Source organism: Protopterus annectens, chromosome 17.part0 (assembly GCF_019279795.1).
Source record: "Protopterus annectens isolate FY-2018-M chromosome 17.part0, PAN1.0, whole genome shotgun sequence".
Lineage (NCBI taxonomy): Eukaryota > Metazoa > Chordata > Ceratodontiformes > Protopteridae > Protopterus > Protopterus annectens.
Genome location: NC_056751.1, coordinates 819,867,515 through 819,889,788, shown reverse-complemented (window position 1 = coordinate 819,889,788; position 22,274 = coordinate 819,867,515). Strand labels below are relative to the sequence as shown.

General features: G+C 43.5%; 1 protein-coding gene across 4 annotated transcripts in view; it reads right to left on the bottom strand.

Annotated features, from left to right (window-relative positions):
* Positions 1–22,274, bottom strand: part of AMPD3 (adenosine monophosphate deaminase 3) — a 740,405-nt gene that overhangs the window by 318,478 nt on the left and 399,653 nt on the right. For all 4 annotated transcript variants that reach the window (XM_044059408.1, XM_044059407.1, XM_044059406.1 and 1 more), the window contains one exon: positions 21,089–21,269. In XM_044059408.1, the coding sequence (XP_043915343.1) occupies positions 21,089–21,269 (181 nt within the window). The remainder of the gene's footprint in view (positions 1–21,088; positions 21,270–22,274) is intronic.

Below are 22,274 nucleotides of genomic sequence, written 5' to 3'. Positions count from 1 at the left end.
GAAGTCATGGACATTCAGAAGCCATATTGCTGAAACACTTGAGGTCCTTAAGGGGTCATTTGCATATATCCCATGTGTCGCTCGTGTGGTCAGGATAAAACAGACAAGCGGTTGTGGGTTAAGTTCAAGCAGCTTTATTACACACAAACACATCAGGAATGAGGCTTTGTAACCTAAACTTAAATAAACTTATAAACAGACTGACTACTACACTCATACATGTTAACACTCTGGCTATTCTCTCAAAATGGTACTGCTGCCTGCACATGGTCATATTTACATACACGTAATTTACTAAATTATAGTATTGAATGACATGCAATTGCACAGAAATGAACTTCTGACATGCAATTATATAATGTGAAATTGTTCGATCTCGCCGTTTGTTCTTACACATGGGTTCAGAGCCGATCCTCGGCTCCGAGACGGACACTTCTACAGCTCTGCATCTTGAGAAAGCTCGAGGCACAGTCCTATCCCACAATCCCATAGTGCTAACCCTCAGATCTAGTTTGCCGCGGCAGCAGATGCATCGCAGAAGCTCAGGCCAGTAAACTTTTTCTTTTTTCGAAGATTTCTATAACTTACATATTAGTATAGATAGTAGAGATATATATATATATATATATATATATATATATATATATATATATATATATATATTAGTCTTTTACTAGCATAGTTGCAAGGGGAGTTATATATTCTTCTTATCATTATTATTTTATAACTTTTTCTAAGGCAATTTTCAGGTCTATTATCCTGTCTCTTTAACAGGTGTTTTTTCTTTTACAAAAGGCTTAAGTCCTTTAATTTTTTTTTTCTTGTTTCAGGTTTTTATAGGTATATGTCTGATTTTTTGAACATGTCAGAGAAGCAAAAATCAGGCTTTAAGAAATGTTTATGCGGACAGAAAATGTCCATCACGGATAACCACTCTTCCTGCGTCTACTGTCTTGGCCCTCTCCACTTACAGGAGGACTGCTCTATTTGTCATTCCTTCAGTGGGAGGGTCATGATGGAGAGATGCAGGAAGTTGGTAGACAGGGGTTTATTAAAGCCCGAATTTCAGGAGGCCCTTGACACGGCTGAGTTGGTATCCAAGTCTTCGAAGGGGTCCAAGTCTTCAAGACTGTCGGAGCCAAAGTCATCGGCTCCGAGCACCTCTATTAAGATTCGGACACCGGCTCCACAGACTTCGGAGTCGGCTGTTGAATGTATATCTTTGATCGAGACTCCGGTCTTGGAGCCGGTCTCGGAGGTTCCGCCGCCATCGATCCTTCACTCGGTGACGAATTCGGCCCCTTCGACCCACTCTTCGAGACCCTTATCTGATTCGGATGTGGATCGAGTGATACAGAAGTTAATGGAGAACTCGGCCCTTTCTAAATTGATCCAAGTTTCATCCCAGCTGGTTTTGAAACTCGAAGCCCTCCCTGGGTCATCTACTGCTCCTCCTCTGAGATCTGTCGAGTCTTCGGAGCCGAGAGTCGAAATTCCGATGATGGTAGAGCCATCGATACCGAAGCCTTTCGGTACCATTGACCTCGACTCCCTCGGAACGGATCGAGGGGTCCCGGAGCCGACTATTGTTCCTTGGTTCCGGGGTGGACAGTCAAACCAAGATGTCGGTACCGACTCTCCCCCTAGGAGCCTTGGCTCAGATTAGTTCGGCACCGTCCTCGGGGTCGGAGCCCGGACCCCCAGTCATGGGGATTTTTCCTGGTTTCTCGAAACCAGGAAGGTCTTCGGACCCGGGTACCGGTGCCTTCGACGCCATGAGGAAGGTCTTGTTGAAACAGACACATATCTCATCGGATTCTTCTTCTCCTCCCCCTAAGGGTCCACATTCGACTTCTGTATCCTCGGCTCCTACAAAGCGTCGAGACCCAATGCCTCAGTTGCCCCCAGAGGGTGCTCCTGGTTCCTCGGTCGCTTCTCCAGAAGCCCCATCTGAAGAAGTACCAAGGAAAAGACTGTGCAAGAGGAGGCACATAGATTCCCCACAGGAATCTCTTACATCAGATACAGATTTAGATGAAGCAGAAGGGTCCCCACGGTCCCCCTCGGAGGATGTCTCCTTTTCGGACATCCTGGAGATCCTAAAACAGAGGGGAGATTGGCAGCCACTTAACCCTTCTGTGGATGAATCAGTATTGCTGAAGGCATTCGGGGCTCTACCTTCTACCTCCTGGGTGACCCCTCCCTTTGACGAACTTATGGACCTGATAGCTTGTAGGGCTTGGGAGACACCTGACACAGTGGAACCAGTTCCCCGCAGGCCGAATAAGTTTATAACAGCCCCCCAGGACAAGAGTTTTCTTACCAAGGGTGTTCCAGTGGATACTATGGTGGTGGCGGCAGCTACTAAGAAGGACATGTCAGAGTCTTCTTCCGCTGTCCATCCTCCTAATAAGGATTCTAGGATGATGGACAGATATGGGAAGCGCGTTTTCAGTTCTGCGACTTTTTCCATGCGATCGCTGAACTACTTGAGGCATTTTACACGTTTACAGAGGGATCTCCTCAAGGAACTCAGAGATACTCTCCAGGGTCGTACAGATGCTGCTGTTACCGAGAAAGTGACAGCACAACTTAATACCCTTAACTCTGTAGTCAACTCCTCCATGAGGCTTATTTCATATGCAGCCGAAGGTGCGAGTAGAGCGGCAGCTTTGGCGATTGCTCTTAGGAGACAATCCTGGCTGCGGTTGTGCTCCTTTGCGGAATCCTTCAAGTCTTCTTTTACTAATGTCCCGTTTGATGGTGCCTCTCTTTTTGGCCCCAAAGTAAAGGAGACCCTCACTAGGTGTGAGCAAGAAGGGAAGACCCTATCTGCTGTAGGAGTCCATTTTTCCGCCCCTTTCAGACCATACCCCAAAGGGCAAAGAGGTGGAAAGATGTGGTTCCGTAAGACACAGGGTTCCTTTCAGTCCACACAGAGTGATAATGCCCCTTCCAGAGGCAGAGGAGGGGGAAGAAATGGAAGACGCCATCCAAACGGCAGAGGGGGTCCGCAAAACCAGGGCGACAGAGATACTTTCTCTGGCAAGCCTTTCCAGCACTCCTGAGAGGAGGCCCGACTGTCCTGCTCTGGAGGCAGTCAGGGGACGCTTAACTTTGTACCCGCTGGCCTGGCAAAATTTAACCTCAGATGCGTGGGTACAAAATATAATTACCAGAGGTTACGACATAAAATTCATAAACGTTCGCCCTACCACCAAAAGATTCCCAGACGTTCCACCCAATCTGCAGGATCAGGCAGCCTTAGAGATCCAGAAACTGCTCAGGAAAAGAGACATCCAAGCAGTCCTGGCAGACCAAATAGGATCCGGAACTTACTCAAGGTTCTTTTTAGTTCCAAAGAAGACAAGGGACTGGAGACCAATTCTGGATCTCAGCAAACTAAACACCTTCATTGTGAAGGAGAAGTTTCGGATGGTCACGCCGCAGTCAATCCTCCCTTTTCTGCAGGAAGGAGACTGGATGTGCTCTATACATCTCAAGGACGTGTACTACCACATAAAAATGGCCAGACCGTCCAGGAGATTCCTGCGCTTCCGGCTAGGAGCCAGTCATTTTCAGTTTCGGGCTCTGCCGTTTGGTCTCACCTCAGCCCCCAGGGTGTTCACCAAGTGTATGGCAGTAGTAGTGTCTCACTTGAGACAACAAGGATTCTGGGTGTTTCCGTATTTAGATGACTGGCTCCTCTCCGCCACCACCGAGTATCATCTGTTACAAGCAAGAGATTACACAATCAGTCTTTGTTCCCGTCTTGGCATTACAATCAACTTAGAAAAATCTACCTTATCGCCATCACAGCGTATCTCATTTATAGGGGTAGAACTGGACACTACCTTGGTCACGGTCAGACTTCCACCAGAAAGGGTTTCAAAACTAAGGGAGCAAATTGCAGTATTTCTTCAAAAGACAAAAGCTACAGCAAAACAGGTTTTGAGAGTCCTGGGATTGATGTCAGCTGCATTGGTTGCAGTCCCTCTAGGAAGAATGCACATGAGGATCCTACAATGGCTACTGTTCACCCAGTGGTCCTATCAGCACCTGCCGTTGTTACACGAGATTCTAATCACATCCTGCTGCAAGCAGGATCTACGATGGTGGATGCTATCTCAAGACTTGACACAAGGTCGACCATTTACCCTGCCAACCCCGATAGCGACAATAACCACGGACGCTTCCCTGATCAGGTGGGGGGGGGCTTGTTCCAGGGAAAGACTGTCCAAGGTCAATGGTCCAGAACAGAATGCAAACTGCACATCAATGTCCTAGAGCTAAGAGCGGTGTTTCTAGCGTTGCAACACTTTCACGGCATCTTACCTCAAGGAACAGTGGCAGTCCAGACAGACAACATGTCAGTGGTCTGGTACATCAACAAACAGGGAGGAACAAGATCTTATCCACTATGCAGAGAGGCCCTCAGGATCTGGCAATGGGCTGTCTCCACCAGACACTTTCTGATAGCAATGCACATTCCTGGGACGTCCAACGTAATTGCGGACAGGTTGAGCAGAGCCATCCTGTTACCTCACGAGTGGTCTCTGAAATCTCAAGTGGCGGAAGCGATATTCCGCAAGTGGGGCCAGCCTTGCTGCGACCTTTTTGCATCGCCGATGAATGCCAAATGCAGAAGCTACTTTGCCCTTCTCCCTCCACCAGGGAGTGTCCCCAGAGATTCACTGGTTCACGATTGGCCCCCGGGTCTCCTGTATGCTTTTCCACCCATTCCGTTAATCCCCAAGTTTTTACAGAAAGCCAAACGTCTGGAAAGGACCATAATTCTAATAGCCCCATTCTGGCCTCGACAGATCTGGTTCCCCTTTCTTCAGGCTCATCAAATCGAGGAGCCATGGATTCTGGACCCAGTTCCAGACCTTTTGACCCACGCGTCAGGAGCCCCTCATCCATCCCTGCAGGCCCTAAAATTGACAGCTTGGCTGCTCCTCTTCCCATCCTAGCCAGGTCAAGCCTTTTGTCCCCTGCGGTTAAACGTATAATTGTTTCCTCTCTTAAACCATCCACTACAAAGACTTACCGGAGCAAGTGGACACGTTTTTTTTATTGGGCATTACAACAAGGATTAGATCCAACAGAAGCACCGGTGCACAAAATTTTGGAGTTTCTGTCTAAGATCTTTGAAGAAGGAGCATCATCGTCCACAGTTAGAGTCCAACTGGCGGCCATATCCAACTTTCATGTGGGTTACAAAAATTCTTCCATCATGTCCCACAGACTTTGCAAGGCTTTTTTGAAGGGCACTTTTCACCTCCGCCCTTCCATTCGTAACCCAGTTGCTCCTTGGAATCGTAATTTAATTTTATCCCAGTTAATGTTACCCCCTTTTGAACCAGCCTCCACAGCCTCTCTTAAGTTCGTGTCATGGAAAACATTATTCTTGGTGGCTATAACCTCTGCTCGTAGAATTTTGGAATTACACGCGCTATCTGTTCGACCTCCCTACTTGATTTTCCACTCGGATAGAGTGACATTACGCACCAATCCATCTTTTCTCCCAAAAGTTTGTTCACTTTCAAATATTAACCAATCCATCGAACTTCCCACCTTTTTCAAAGATCACACTAACAAGTTGGAATATATGCTGCATAAGTTAGACGTCCACAGACAACTTAGGTTTTATTTGCAAAGGACAAAAGATGACAGAAAATCAGACCAACTATTTATATCCTTTGCTGACCAAAGAAAAGGTATGGCGGTTACCAAAGTTACCTTGTCTAAATGGCTAACAGATTGTATTAAATTTATCTATTCACAGACAAAACAACAATTACCTTTTCAACCCAAGGCTCATTCTACCAGGGTTATGGCCACATCCCTAGCCCATGCAGCCCGTTTGCCGTTGGATACTATTTGTGCGGCAGCAACCTGGGCGAAGCCTCATACCTTCATTCTCCATTATAAGTTGGACAAGAACTCCAAAGATAGGGCCTGTTTTGGTTCCACGGTTCTCAGGAACGTTCTCCCATGAGCCACCCAGGGTAAAGGAGCTAGGGACGCTACCCATCCATATGAACAAACGGCGAGATTGAACAATTTCACATAAATAAGTTATGTCTTACCATAACGTTCCACGTGAATTGTTCATCTCGCCTTTGTCTACTACCCACCCTCCACCCCCCGGCCTATGTTTTTTTTTCGGAGAACGGGATGATTTGGATTCCAATTCAGCTTGTCTTCAACACCTTCTGTTAGTCTCTGGCTGCTTCTGTTGTCAGGGTACTCTTCTCATTATCTAGGTATTTTTTGGGCATTGCTGCCCCTTATCTTTAAATTACTGATAGCGCCTGGGGCGCATTGTTATCTTCTGGTGTTAGCAAACTAGATCTGAGGGTTAGCACTAGGGGATTGTGGGATAGGACTGTGCCTAGAGCTTTCTCAAGATGCATAGCTGTAGAAGTGGCCGTCTCGGAGCCGAGGATCGGCTCTGAACCCATGCGTAAGAACAAAGGCGAGATGAACAATTCACATGGAACGTTATGGTAAGACATAACTTCTTTTTCTTTGACATGCAATCATGCAAAATTAGACACATATAAAACAAACATGTCCAGGTTGCTGTGTATTTTACACTACGTCTGGAAATACGACCTGATCGTATAACATAAAAATCAGAATTGGATCTATCAGTGGGGACTGTCTTTAAGGAATGTTCAACTCTGGGAAATCTGGGACATCATCAGGAATGGGAACAGATACTGAGACATGTTCTTCCATATGAACATTGTCAGGGTTGCCCTATCTACAGTCTGTATCACAGGTACGATGCAGCAATATAATTTCTGACACAGGAAGAAGATGCCTGTGATTTCTCCTGTATTCCATACCCTCAGATTCCATGAAGTACGATCTCAGTTCGGCACCTATACCTCTCAGTTGACCAGTTCGATCAAAGCCTTTCACCCTTTGGATCCTCACTGTCGCTCCTTCTTTCAACGGACGAAGAGATCTGCTCATTTTATGACAGCTGGACTTCTGAAAGGAAAGTTTCTTAAAAAGTTCGGCTTTGATTGCTTTATTTATTTATTTATTTGTTTAATTTATTTATTTACATTTGTTGACCGAGAGTGTCCGACTGGACGTAGGTCCATTTTCAGCGGAGGCCCGGGGAGAAAAGCTCCACAGTTAAAATATACAGACAGTAGTTACATTGGATTTACACAGCAATTAACAATTTGATTAACATAGCAATTAATTACAAACATAGTTACAGATGAAGAACATAGTACATCAGTAGACAACTAGAATCTTTATCATCTGCGAAGTAAATAACAGACATTAACAATTGTTACAATAAGAAGTTCCTGCTGTATAATAAGTATTACGCTTATGAGCATCCGAGCTTGCTATAATCAAGGTAGTTAGTGGGGTGGAAAGAAAGGTAGTGGTTGGATGGGGTGGGTGATATTAGAGTGGGAGTTGCAAGGGCATAGCCAGCATGTTTTTAGGTGTGCGTTTAGTAAAGTTTTGAAGTGGGTGCATGATGATATGGAGGTTATTGTGGGTGGGAGGGAGTTCCATAATTTGGCTAGGGTGCAAGAGAATAGTGCTTCACCAGCAGAGTTATTGGCTTTAGTGATCTGCAAGTTATATTTTTTGCTGGATCTTAGTGGTCTGGTGGTGTGATAGGTTTGGAGTAGATTCTGGAGGGATGGGACATTTAGTGGATGGTTTACTAGTTTGTGGGCGAGTGAGAGTTGATACCATTGAAGGAGGTGAGGGAGTTCAAGCCAGCCCAGTTCAGTAAGCGAGAGGCAGTGGTGACTACGGTAGGATGCCCCTGTGGCGAATTTGGCGATTTTGTTGTTGCAGGTCTCTAGCTTGTTTAGATTACATTGCCTTAGGTTGGTATATATTGGAGAGACATAAAGTAGGGTGGAAATAAGGTGGGAATTTGCTACTGCAATCTTTGCTGCTTTGGTGAGAAGTTGCTTATTTCTGTATAATGCTCCTAGTTTTTTGTGGAGTTTTTTTATGGTCATGGATATGTGAATGTCAAATTTTAGTTTATTGTCTATTTCCACTCCTAGCAATTTGGTGTATCCTGTTGGGTGTATAGTGGTTTTGTCTTTTGCTGCGATGTTAAAGTGAGAGTTGTTTTGAGTATGTTTGGTGGGTTGGAAGATGAATAGTTTAGTTTTGTTTGGGTTGAGTATTAATTGGGCATCGGATAACCAAATTTCAACAGAGGAAAAGGCTTCCTGTGTGACTTTTTGAAGTTTCGGTAGGGACTGGGCTGAGCAGATGATGGTTGAGTCATCTGCGTGTTGTATGAGTGTGCCATGTTTGGTAGCAGAGGCTAGATTATTGGTGAAAATAGAGGAGTAAGGGGTCCAAGGATGGATCCTTTGGGAACCCCTATCGAGACAGGTAGTTGGGGAGATATGTCATTCTGCCATACAATGGATTGTTGGCGGTCAGACAGGTAACTCTGAAACCAGTTGGTGACTGATTGAGAGAAGGATAGGTTATTGAGGACAGAGATGAGTTGTTTGTTTGGGACCATGTCAAATGCTTTAGATAGGTCTAGGAAAGTAGCAGAGGAGAGATAGCCATTGTTTTTATGCTGAAGGATAGTGTTAGTAAAGGAGAGTAAGGCAGTGGTGGTGCTATGGATTGGTCGGAAACCATGCTGAGTATTGGAAAGGAGGTTGTTAGTAAGGAGGTAGTCTGAGACCTGAGAGTGAATGCATCTCTCTAGTATTTTGGAGAGTGGAGAGAGAATAGCTATGGGGCAGTAATTGGTTAGTTCTGTGGAGGGGCTGCCTTTGTGGAAGGGAATTATATATGATACTTTCCATAGTGTGGGAATGTAACTTTCTGACAGAGATCGGTTAATCAAGATGGATACTGGGAAGGCCAGAGCATCAGCTGCGATTCACTTGAGAGGTTGTCTGCTGCTAATTTGGTGGGCTTAAGTTTAGTTAAGAGTTTTTTTATGTTGGAGGTAGGTACAGGAGAAAAAGAGAAGGCAGTGGGGAGATTACTAGTTGAAGGTGTGGGTTGGAGAGGAGGGGGGTTGTGTTGTTTAGCTAGTGATAGTATGGTTTGTGTGAAATGTGTGTTGAATGAGGTAGCAATATATTCGGAAGACTGAGGGATGTTAGGAGGAGGGGTACTGACTTTACCTGGGTGTAGGATGGAGTTTATGGAGGACCAGAATTGTTTGGGGCTGTGTTGGGAGGAGTCTAGGGCTGACTGGTAGTATTGGAATTTGTCCTGTTTTATTAGCTTTTTTACTCTATTGCGTAGTTCTAGGAATTTCTGTGTAGTTGAGGGGGTTTTGGTTTTGCGCCAGTGCTCCCAGGCTTTATCCCTGTTTTTCATTTCTGACTTAGTGGTTTTCTGTAGCCATGGGGAGGGTTGTGCTTTGGTTCTGGAAAGTCTTATGGGGGCATGGTAATTAAGGATGCTCAGGAAGGTAGTATTAAAAACTTCAACTGCGTCATCAAGACTGAGGTGCTTTAGAGGATGCCAGTTACATTCTTTGAGGGGATGAGATGAATGTGAGTGGGTTAAAGTTTCGTTTTTTACGTCTTTGACGGTAGATGACAGGTTTAGCTTGGTATAGGTATTTTTTGAGTAGGAATGTTAAGGAGTGATCACTGAGGCTATCTGATAAGCAGCCTGTTATATATGACTGCGGGCTCTTACTGACTAGTATCCAATCCAGGGTAGTGTGCTTGCTAGAGTTTTTATTTATCCTGGTTGTTGACTGGACTAGTTGGGTGAAGCCATGAAGGTTTACATGATGGGTTGGATGGTTGCCAGAACAGGATTGCCAGTCAATATTGAAATCACCTAAAATGATAGTTTCTTGGGGGAGATGGTGGGTAGACCAGCTGAGGAGGTTTTCTAGTGGAGGGATGTTTTGGCCAGGTGGGAAGTAGCATCCAATTATGCTGATGGTTTTGTTTTGGTTTATTTTGAGGTTGGTATATATTATTTCTTTATTGCCTATTTGTGGAACTGATGATTTTAAGATCTGGATGTTTAGATGCTATTTAAATATTATAGCTACACCGCCTCCTTTCTTGTTTAGCCGGTCTACTCTTAGTATGCCGTAACCGGTAGGGGGGATTTGCTCACTGGTAATGTGAGGATTTAGCCAGGTTTCTGTCAGGATGACTATATCTGGGGAGTACAAGTCTATGGTGGCATGGAGTTCATGGACTTTGTTGGATATACTTCTAATATTTAGGCTTAGTAGAAGAAAGTCACTTGGCTTTCTATTGGCTGTAATATGGGAGAAGTTGTGGTTTCTAGTTTGATTATGAGGACTGGGGTTGGCGATGGTAGGGCCAGGGTTGGGGTGGATGTCTCCACTTAGGGCTAGTTTTGATATGCATTAGGTTATTAGTTTTCTCAGTTTTTGAATGTGTTTGTTTATTAGGGAAACTTTATGATTGTGCTCTGTGGGTAATAGGTATGGTGGGAGGGTTACTATGTTAAGTTGTAGGGATGTTTTATGTTTGAGTAATATAGTTGGTAGAATATGCGGGGGGTGCATAGGGATGGTTCTTGAGTTGGTGGGAGGGGAGCTGAGTGAGGGTGAGACATGAGTGGTGGTGTGGACAGTAGTATAGTGGTAGTGGTCGAGTGGGGGAATGACGGAGTTTTGGTAGGATGTAAGATATGCAAAGAGAGTGCATTCAATGAGCACAGGTAAGGTATGCTTGTACATGTTAGCTGAGGAGGAGTGATAGATGGAGGAGGTAGTGTTGGGATTAGTTCCGTGGTTGGCTATTGGAAAGATGGGAGGGGTTTGTGAGTGTAATAAAGGTGGGACCGATGGGTCCACTGTTCTTAGCATTAGGCACCAACAAACTTGAACTGATAGGCAAGGTTGTTCTGGTTTACCTACATAGAAGTCTCTGAGCAGGTGAGCTAAGTAGGTTATCATGGGGTATATTTCTGAGATTAAGCAAATTCAAGAAGACATTGGTATTGTCACACTTTGACCTCGCTAGTAGTGGCTTTGCATGCTGTACTGCACGTTCAGCAAGGCCATTTGACTGTGGGTATTCCAGACTACTAGTAACATGGATAAAGTCCCACTCTTTTGCAAATTTCTGAAACAATTGACTGGTATACTGGGTACTGTTGTCAGAAATAACTTTGTGTGGACTATCATGGACTGAGAAATGACGTTTCATCTTAGTAATAACAGCACTGGATGTTAGGCTAGATAGCAAATCGATCTCAAACCAGTTCAAATCAGAGTTTATCAACACTAAGTAATGCTGATTGTTCCACTCAAATATAGGTTCATAGGTAGGTACTAGGCTATCTGCCTGAGGGCATTTATAAGCCTAGCCAGAGTGTGTTGGCGTTCGCCACCCCATTGATTAATTAACTGATCCTCTGTCAAGCAGAGCCAATGAAGTGATCCCAGGGGTGTATTTTCTGTTACCCATCCACTCGTCAAGGTTTCTCTTGAAGAGTGTTAGTGAGGGGCTCTGCCTGACGTAATTTGGAATTTTGTTCCAAAGCATGGGGAGTCTCTGTGACAGGAATCTATCCCTCCAGCATGTTCTATTTATTGTTGGGGTGAGGTTTAGCTCACTAGAGCCCGTGGCTTGCAGTGACTTGGATTTCTTTAGGTGGAGCATGTCCATCGATTCTGAGTTGGACATGGCTTTTTAAGTCAGGCAGAGATCACCACTAAGTAAGCGATATGCCACTGAGTACAGCCAGAGATTTTTCTGTTGGGCTGCATAGTACATATGTTTGAGACCAGTAATCCTCTTGGTGAGGTACTTTTGTGGTCTTTCCAGCTGTTGGAAGTGACTTGTGAGGTACATCCCAAATGGGGCATTGTACTCTATGATGGGTCTAATGAGTGACGAGTAGAGGGGCACTATAACTTCTTTATTTCTAGATGTGAACCCTTTAGTAATTAGATGGGCCACATAGAAGGATTTCCTAACTACTTTGGCAATATGATTGTCAAAGGAGAGATTATTATCTACCTGGGTCCCTAGATTTCTGTATTAAGGGGGCTGCTACCTATGTGGTAATTTGTGGGTGTTTTGTTTTTCCCAAATGGGATGACTATGCATGTTTTTGGCATTTAGCTTGAGGCCATGACTTTGACACCAGGTGTCCATCTCAGTAAGGCCCTTTTGGAGGATGTACATGTCACCGGAGAGTCAATTATGGCTCCTAGTTTGCAGTCATTGGCGAACTTGGTTAGCCATAGTCCTCCTGTGTTTGCCTGTACTTCTGAGAAGTATATACTGAACAGTAGGGGTCCCAGGACCGAGCCTTGTGGGACACCACTTGTGACTGGTTTAGGGTCAGATCTGGAGCCCACTATTCTTACTGTGTGAGTTATGTCTGTAGGCCAGTTGGCAACCCATCTCGTGATATACAAGTTTATGTTCAGGCTGGTGAGTTTTTCTGTAATACCCGAGTGGGGAATGGTGTCGAAAGCCTTGGCGAGGTCAAGGTAGGCTGTGTGAACCACCTTTCCCCTCGTCTATGGCCTTGGTGACTGTCTTGAAGAAGTCAACCAGGTTTAATAGGCATGATCTGCCCTTAACAAAGCCGAACTGGGTCAGGTCAAGTGTTTGTAGGTTCCCAATGTCTTTGTTAATGAGTTCCATGATGATGTGCTCCATAGCCTTGCAGACCAGGCTAGTCAGGCTTAGGGGTGATAGTTACCAGGGTCAGTTGTGGCCCCTCCTTTGTGGAGAGGAATAACCGTTGCTGTGCGCCATTCTATGGGCACATAGCCTGTGGAGAGGCTGAGGCTGAACAGCGTGTTTAGGTGGGCGGTTAGTTTGTTCTGTAGTTCGTGCAAGACGCAGCCTGGGACACCATCTGGTCCCATTGACGCTGTGTTTTTGGCTTTTGAAAGGGCTGTTTTCACCTGTGTGTCTGTGATTTTTGGGACACTACACTTTTCCGGTATTGTTGTGGGCCCTTTTGGAGGTGAGAGGGGGGTGAAGTTTGCATTGAATCTATTTGCCAGGATGTTGGTAATATCAGTAGGTTCAGTATATTTTGTGCTATTTTGCTCTAGTTCAGTGTATATCTGCGAGTTGCCACGTAGATTCTTAACATAGCTAAAGAAGGCTTTCTGGTTATCTTTTGAATCCTTGGCTATTTTTCTTTCGAAGTTAGCCTTGGATGATTTCATGAGGGACCTCAGTTTCTTACTGATACCGATCAGGGATGTCTTTCCTTCTTGGGATTTGCTTTTTTTCTGAACTAGTTTCCTCCTTCTAGTGTATAGCCTGTTTATTGCAGGGGTCCACCAAACTGGTTTCCTTCTCTTAGAGGAATGAGTCTTGGTTTTGCTGGGGATGGCATGATCCATGCATCCTTGTAGGTGCTCATAGAGTGCATTTGTAAAGGTTTCTGCATCTTGAGCAGCATTATCCTTTAGCATGGGGGCTGTGAAACTTACCACCTCTATCTTAAGTAAGGTGAAGTTTGCTTTAAAAAAGCTGTTTACTGTAGTTTCCTTAGTTGGGGGTGGTGGTGGTGGGGTGTGGACATCCAGAGTGATTAGTTTATGGTCTGATCTAACCAGTGACGGGTTGACCTCCAGTGTGGAACACCTGTCGCCCATGTTGGTGATGACCAGGTCCAATATGTTTTCACCTCTGGTAGGGGAGTTTACCAGCTGATCCAGGGTATTTGAGTTGATTAACTCCAGGAAGTGCTGGGCCTGGGAATTTGTACTCGAGTAGTTTTCCCAGTGAATGTTAGGGTAATTGAAATTGCCCAATATCAGGGTGTTTGGTAGGACCTTCATGTTTTCCAGTGTCTCCAGAAAGGTGGAGTGGTGGTCCTGGGTCATAGAGGGTAATCTGTAGCAGGCCACAATTTGCATTGCAGATTTGTCCGATGTTAGTTGCACATAGATGATTTCAGAGGTATCAAGCTGTGCCACTAACCTGGAGGTGTAGGTATCCTTGATGAATATGGATACACCCCCTCCTTTTGTGTTTCGGTCCATGTTCTGTGGCAAAACGTGTGGTATGAGTTGTAGCCCAATTGTGCTGGGGTGCTCTCTGGAGCCTTGAACAAGGTTTCAGATACTGCACAGATGTCGATGTTCTCCATACTGAGGAGTGCTTCGAGCACATGCATTTTGAGATTTAAACTCCTGGCGTTGAGTAGCATAACACTCAGTTTTTTGTTAATTGTGCTGTTTACGGAGGTGGTTTTGACTTTTGAGCCTTGCCTAAAAAAGGCACTATGGGGGCAGCAAGAGCCTTGGCCAGTATTTGAAAGCCTAGGGGTGACAGGTGCAAGCCATCTCTTGCAAAGCAATGCGGCTTGTCGAGCATGTCGTCCCAGGCTGACAGACACTGGATCCCTTTTGAATGACACCAGAAGCTTAGCCAATTGTTGAAATTGATCATTTTTTCTTTATACTGAGGTATCATTCTTGGTGAGGGTAGGATGCTACTCACGGTCAGGGTCATACCAGCCTGGACTACAAGATCAGAGAGCTCTTCCATGTCTCTTTTCTTGTAGTCCAGGGAGGTACATCTCAGGTCATTCACACCAACATGAACAATGACAAAGTCATATTTGTACTTGTTCTGGAGTGACCTGAGTGCTTGTGTTATGTGGTGGATTCTGCCTCCCAACAGGCAGCTAACAGTAACCTTCTGCTTGTGCAGCCTAGTGAGTGGGACGTCAGTGCACCTGACTATAGAGTCACCTATTACTAGTGTGTTATGTATGTTATTTCACCTTAAGGGCTGTGATTGTGCAGCACACTGATTTTGTGTTTTATGTGTTGTCTGGTCTGTGACAGGAAGTGCAGGTTGTTTGGGTGTCTGCTTTGGAGGTCTCTGATGCATTTTCAGGTTTTTATTTAGAGCCTCCGAGTATGATTTTGTGTATTTATGTGTATTTTTTGCCAGTGCTGTTTTAGTAGGTCTGTGTGCAGCTGGAGTTGTGGTGCAAGTGTTAACCTTCTCCTCTTGACTGTCTGTTCCAGTCTTGGGTTGAGACAGCTTAGCTTCCAGTTTGGCTGTATAATTGCATCTCTCGCATATGTTAGTGTTTTGTGGTAGGAGGAGAGGGTTGTCTGTGTACATAAGGCAGTTGTAACATTGCCTCAGGATACCCAGACTCACCAGCTGGACTGGAGAGTGCACCTGAAGTTGTCTTTTGGTCATGCCTGAATAGTAGGGTGAGCTGCTTAGTCGCTTGGTTGGTGAGGGGTGAATAAAGAGCCTTGCCCTGCTGGGCAATCAGTGTCAGGGTATATTACTGCTTGCTATTAGGTCTGAGCAAGTGCTGGGCTGTAAGATGCTTTTTGAGTGCTTAGGTTGAGAGTTAGACTAGTTTCAAGGGAAAAACTGGAGAGGAGACTTTGTGGAACCGAGAATAATTAACCGTAGCTGACCGGCACTGCCCGGTGTGCAAAACCGTGTAAACGCATTTTTTACAGTAGGGGAAATTAAAGAGATAGAAATTAGCCCAAAACAGCCAATAAACTACTAACTTCTGGGCTGGAACCACTCCTCCAGGGACAGATAGGTTGCTCAAAGCTCCCCTCTCTCACAGGTGAACAGAGAAACTTCCCTCTATCCAAGTAAGGTATGGGCAACTCAGAAACTAGTATCACAGCCCTGAATTCAGCACTAGCCTAAAAACTGGACTATACTAGCTTAGAAAGGCGGGAAACAAGTTTTTTTTTTTTTTTTGAAAAGATAAGGCAAAAACAGTAAAAAATACACTTAAAACAGCTTTAAACAACTACAAACAATCAGAAAAGGCTATCACACTTTAATGTGTAGCATACAATAGTTAAACAAATTATTTAAAAATAACTTTTTAAATATGCAAGCAGTCAAATAAGTGCAATATGTGAAAAAAACAAGCTTTTAAATCACAATAAACACTGGAAAATCTGCGTTTAGATGGAAAACAGTTAAGTGCAAGAAAGTACAGAAAACTGATACTTAATCACTCCAAAGTCTCTCTCCTAAGCTAGAAGGCTTGTATCAGTTTAAGGCTTTCTAGTGCTACCAGTAGGTTAGTTACAGGAAAGATGGGAAACAAGCGCAGATGTGGTCTTTTAAACAAGAAAGTTGAAAGAGATGGACAAACTGTCCAAATGGTCAATAAACTACAATTTCTGGGCCAAGAACCTCTCCTCTCTTGGTAGACAGGCTACCTAGTGCTTACCACTCCCACTGATAAGCTAGAAGGCTTTCCTCCAACACTGAATGGCTTGTGGGGCTCAGAAGCTTACCAACAGTCCTGGATACAGCAACTCTGTATCTGGACTAGGCAAGTTACAGCAAAGGTGGGAAACAAGTGCAAGTGCAGCTTTTAAACCAGAACACAGAAAGGCTTGGGGGCTCAGAAGCTTACTAACAATCCTGGATATAGCAACTCTGTAACTGGACTAGGCTAGTTATAGGAAAGGTGGGAAAGAGGCACAAGTGCGGCTTTCAAACCAGAAAGTTGAAAGAGATGAAAAAAAACTGCTCAAACAGCCAATAGCTACAATTTCTGGGCCAGGGACCACTCTAGTTTTGGTAGATAGGCTACCTGATGCTTACCACTCCCACTGATAAGCTAGAAGGCTTCCCTCCAACACGGAAAAGCTTGGGGGGGCTCAGAAGCTTACAAAGAGTCCTGGATACAGCAAATCTGTACCTGGACTAAACTAGTAACAGGAAAGGCAGGAAACAAGCGCAAACACAGTCTTTTAAATCAGAAGGTTGAAAGAGATGGAAAAGCTTCAAAAACGGCCAATAAACTATCATTTCTGGGCCAGAAACCACTCCTCCTGTGGTAGATAGGTTACCTAGTGCTTACCACTCCCACTAATAAGCTAGAAGGCTTCTCTCCAACACAGAAGGGCTTGAGGGGCTCAAAAGCTTACCAACAGTCCTGGATACAGCAAATCTGTACCTGGATTACACTAGTTATAGGAAAGGCGGGGACCAAACGCAAAACAGGCTTTTAACCAGAAAGTAGAAAGATATGGAAAAACTGCCCAAATGGCCAATGAACTACAATTTCAGGGCCAAAACCCACTCTTCCCATGGTAGATAGGCTACCTAGTGCTTACCACTCCCACTGATAAGCTAGAAGGCTTCCCTCCAACACGGAAAGGCTTGGGGGGCTCAGAAGCTTACAAAGAGTCCGTGATACAGCAAATCTGCACCTGGACTAGACTAGTAACAGGAAAGGGAGGAAACAAGTGCAAACACAGTCTTTTAAATCAGAAGGTTGAAAGAGATGGAAAAGCTTCCCAAAAGGCCAATAAACTATAATTTCTGGGCCAGAAACCACTCCTCCTGTGGTAGATAGGTTACCTAGTGCTTACCACTCCCACTGATAAGCTAGAAGGCTTCTCTCCAACACAGAAGGGCTTAGGGGGGGCTCAGAAGCTTACCAACAGTCCTGGATACAGCAAATCTGTACCTGGATTACACTAGTTATAGGAAAGGCGGGGACCAAATGCAAAACAGGCTTTTAACCAGAAAGTAGAAAGAGATGGAAAAACTGCCCAAACAGCCAATGAACTACAATTTCAGGGCCAAAACCCACTCTTCCCGTGGTAGATAGGCTACCTAGTGCTTACCACTCCCACTGATAAGCTAGAAGGCTTCTCTCCAACACAGAAAGGCTTGGGGGGCTCAGAAGCTTACCAACAGTCCTGGATACAGCAAGTCTGTATCTGGACTTGACTAGTTACAGGAAAGGCAGGAAACAAGCTTAGAATTTTTTTTTTTACAGAAAAGCAGCTAAAACAGCAGTAAATACAATTCAAATTGTAGTGCAGGCCAGCACACCTGAGCGTGTAGCAACACTACGGCAAATACAGTTGAAATAAATGCAATTAAATTAACAAATGACTAAAAAACAAGTGCAGAAGGCAGTAAATTAGAAGGCTACAAAGAAGCAATAATAAGTTCAGAGTAAGAGCGACTGAACAGATAGCACGCAGAAGAGCAACTAAGACAGCTACAGTAAGAGTAAATGAGTATATATATATATATTTTTTTTTTGAGGGAAGGAACAGAGCTGGATTAAGAGGCTACAGGGGTTGTCCTTCCCAAATACTCACTTTGTACACAGTAGGAGTGCCTGAAATCAGAATATGATCTCAATGGTTATTGTTGACCAAGGTAGTTCAGGAATCTGGCTTAGGTGAAGTGTCTCTTTTTGTGAAAGTGGTTTAGTACTGTTGTAATAGATAAGGCCAAAATACTAGTCCTCTCACCCTTTTTTGGTAGGGTAGGATCTGGTTGGCCACGATGCAAAATCTGAATGTATTACTGCTGTAAGGAAGTAGGAACAACAACATTTCGACCATCTCTGTATGGAAAATAAAGTTGTACTTCTGGAGACACACAGGATTGCTTTGATGGCCATCCAACATTGATGAAGTGGTTGAGCTTTTGCAAAATTGGATAAGTCTTTGTATGATTTTTTAGCTAATCAAGTCTCATGGTAGAAAACTTACACAGTTCCATGACATCAAAGTCAACACTCTCTGCATCAAGCTCTTCTGTGGCATTGCTGGGCAATCTGGATAAGGTATCAGCCAGATAAAGAAGTTTGCCTTTTGTATAGACCATTTTGAAATTGTAATTTTGTCATCTAAGCATCAGTCTTTGTAGTCTCGCTGGAGCAGAATGCACAGGCTTCTTTATAATACTAACTAGACGTTGATGATCAGTTTCTATTTGGATAGCTTGACCATTGATATAATCATGAAACTTCGAACATGCGAACACAATTGCCAAAAGTTCCTTCTGAATTTCAACATACTGCTTCTCAATTTGAGTAAGAGTTCTAGATACACAGGCAACAGGTCTGCCCTCCCGAAGAATAACTGCACCAAGACTGAACTCTGAAGCATCACAGGAAAGAACTGCTGCTTTGTGGGCAGCATAGTATCTCAATATAGGTGGGCTGGCAATTTGCTGTTTGAGGTTATCAAATGCTCTCTGGTGTTGTTCTAACCATGACCAGGCAACATTTTTGCATGTCAGCTCTGCTAAAGGTTCTGATAACTCACTAAAGTCAGGGATAAATTTCCCCATATAGTTAACTATACCAAGAAAATGCTGTAAGGCTTGGACATTGTCTGGGGCTGGCATCTCAAGAATGGCTGCTTGTTTAAAAGGGTCTGGCTGTAATCCAGTATTGGTAAATAAATGACCTACATAAGTAACTTTTGGTAATCTGAATTTATATTTCAGAGGATTGTGCTTTAAGTTCACTTCATGCACTCTGCCCAGAACTTTCTTGAGGTTTCTGTCATGCTCTGCTTCACCGTTACCTCCAACCAGTAAATCCTCAACTATTAGAGCACACGGATAGCCTGAAAACATTTGGGACAGTGCACTGGCAGAATATATTCCAAAAGGCATTGTGAGGAATCTGTATCTATCAAATGGGTTACTGAATGTAGTCAGTAGTGAAGATTTGCGATCAAGCATTACTTGCCAAAATGAACTCTTTGTATTTAGGACAGAAAACACTGTGGCATTTGGCATGAGGGCGTCAACCTCCTTGACAGTTCGCATAAGATGATGAGATCCCTTTAATGCCTTGTTCAAGTCTCTTGGGTCAATGCATATTCTGATTTTATCTGAATTTTTCTTATAAGCAGCTACCATGGAAGACACTCACTCAGTTGGTTCTGTGACTGGACAAATCACACCTTGCTGCACCATTTTGTCTGACTGGACTTTCACTTTGTCCTGTACAGCTATTGCAACTTTCCTTGCTGGTCTGACCAGTGAACTGACCTCTGGATCTACTTTCATGGAGTACACAACTGGGAGCTTGCCTAGCTTGTCGTCGAACATGTCAGCATACTCTGAGAAAATGGGATCACTGACGATGGAAGTGGGACATGCGCTTACATGATGTACTTCTTTGGTAAAAGAAAGCAGTTTCCTTTTCAAACCATCTCCAAGACCTAATAATGACTGCAAAGGTGCTTCAACAAAGTATTAGTTTAAGGGTGTGCACACTTATGCAATCAGCTTATTGTATGTTTTTTATTTTTTATATTTATTCCCCTAACAGATTTGTTTGTTTTTCAATTGAATTGTACAGGTTATAGGTCACATTAAAGGTGGGAAAAGTTTTGAAATGATTTATTGTGGTCTCCTTTTTTTTATATCACAAAAACCTAGCATTTTAACAGGGGTGTGTATACATTTTATATCCACTGTATGTGTATGTGTGCGTGTTGAGTGACTGAGCTTTGTTTTATAGTGGTATTGTTATGGAAAGGGTTTTTCTAATGTAAGTTGCAAGATTAGGGTTCACAGCAAGGGAAAGGTTATAGTTATGGTTAATATGCATTACTATGGGGGTTCAGGTGATGAATATATATTTATAATGAACATGAATAGTGTTACACTTCAGAGGGATACTGACATTAAGAAAGGAAAATTTACTATTGACTAATGCATTTTTATTAGGTGACTGGAGATTGTATCAAATAACGGGTCTATATCACCACATCGAACCATCAGTTGATCAGAAATGCCATTCATCGAATTCCCCTCATGTGGGGGGCTCTGCCCCAACCCCGTCTAATTATATATATCAACTCCAAGATCACACTACAGCGAGGAAAGGGCAAATTTCCCAATCCTCACTGTACCGCAGTCTCAGTATGAACTGTTCGACGAATGGATTGACTGATATAAGTGCACTGAAAATACTGTTCACTGAACTGATTTTTTACTGAAGTGATAGGGACCCCAATTAACAATAACCATCTCAAATACAAAACTTATATCCTTTAATTAAATGTTACACCAAATCATACTCTAAGAATAGCACTGGTTAGACACATTTCCCATTAAGTACCAGTTAATGAATGGGTCCAAGTAACAGTTCATTCAACAAAATGTTATTAAATCTTATCCTTAAAAATTTATTAAACTACAATTTTCTGTTAAATGGTTAATATGCCTTGAAGTCTGATACCATATAATATAAAACAAATTAGTTTTTGATGCTCCTTATAAAGCTACATTCAGTATTTCTTTGCACCATTGCAGCCATGTTAAGTAACAAATCATGTAATGACACTTACCCCGGCACAGTAGTCCCCGCTGATCATTACTCTCTGAAATTCGGGTACATTGCAGTACACTTGTGCTCCTATAAATGGCGCAGTAGGTGAGGACGGTGTCACTATTGGTGTAACTGACTGGAACCCATCCTGTGACATCTGAATTAAAGACTGTGAGCGAATCAGCTTGAAGCTCTTCTTTCTGAGATTAGAACAGCAAAATAAAAGTGAAAAAAATAAAAAAATTACAAAACAGAGAAAATTCAGATACAAGGAGAGGGGATTATTTATAGCAGCACATAGTCCCTTCAGAGAAACACAGCTACAGCAACTATAGATTAACTGACTCTTCCGTAGTACTTGAGCTGTCTACATCCAACTTAAAATAGACAAACATCTCAGTATGCCCAGTGGTACCAGTCAGAATATTGTACATAATATTGTAGAAGGATGCACAAAATTCTCAGTATGCCTAGTGGTACCAGTCAGAATATTGTACATAATATTGTAGAATGATGCACAGAAATTTCAGTATGCCCAGTGGTACCAGTCAGAATATTGTACATAATATTGTAGAATGATGCACAGAAATCTCAGTATGCCCCAGTGGTACCAGTCAGAATATTGTACATAATATTGTAGAATGATGCACAGAAATTTCAGTATGCCCAGTGGTACCAGTCAGAATATTTACATAATATCGTAGAATGATGCACATGCTGTAAAGTACAGTACGGCCCAAGGGTCATTCAGTTCTCATTTCATGCCCTCCCTGCAGTATGTCACTTTCTAGCCATCATTGTTTTGTTATGACCCTATGGTGTCCTACAACATTTTATAAATGAAAATACAAGAAAATGTTTTCTAGAATACCTGTTAGCTTTCATAGCTATGTCTTTAAGCTGTGTCTTTAAATTGTTTCAGCTATTTATATAAAAGATCCCCCTTCTTTCAATTCTTTTTATTATTATTACATTATTTATTTACTTATACAAGCCGCGGTGGTGCAGCTGTAGTGTTGTTTCCTCACAGCAAGAGGTTCTCCCATTCGATTCTCGGCTGGAGCGCCTACTGTGTGAAGTCTGCATGTCCTCACCGCGGTCGAGTGGCATTTAAAAGACATACGTAGAATGGGCGTGCCTTCGTTGAAGGTTGGGCGATGAGCTGGCACCTCGGCACCCATAAAAAAATCTACTGCCAATCATTA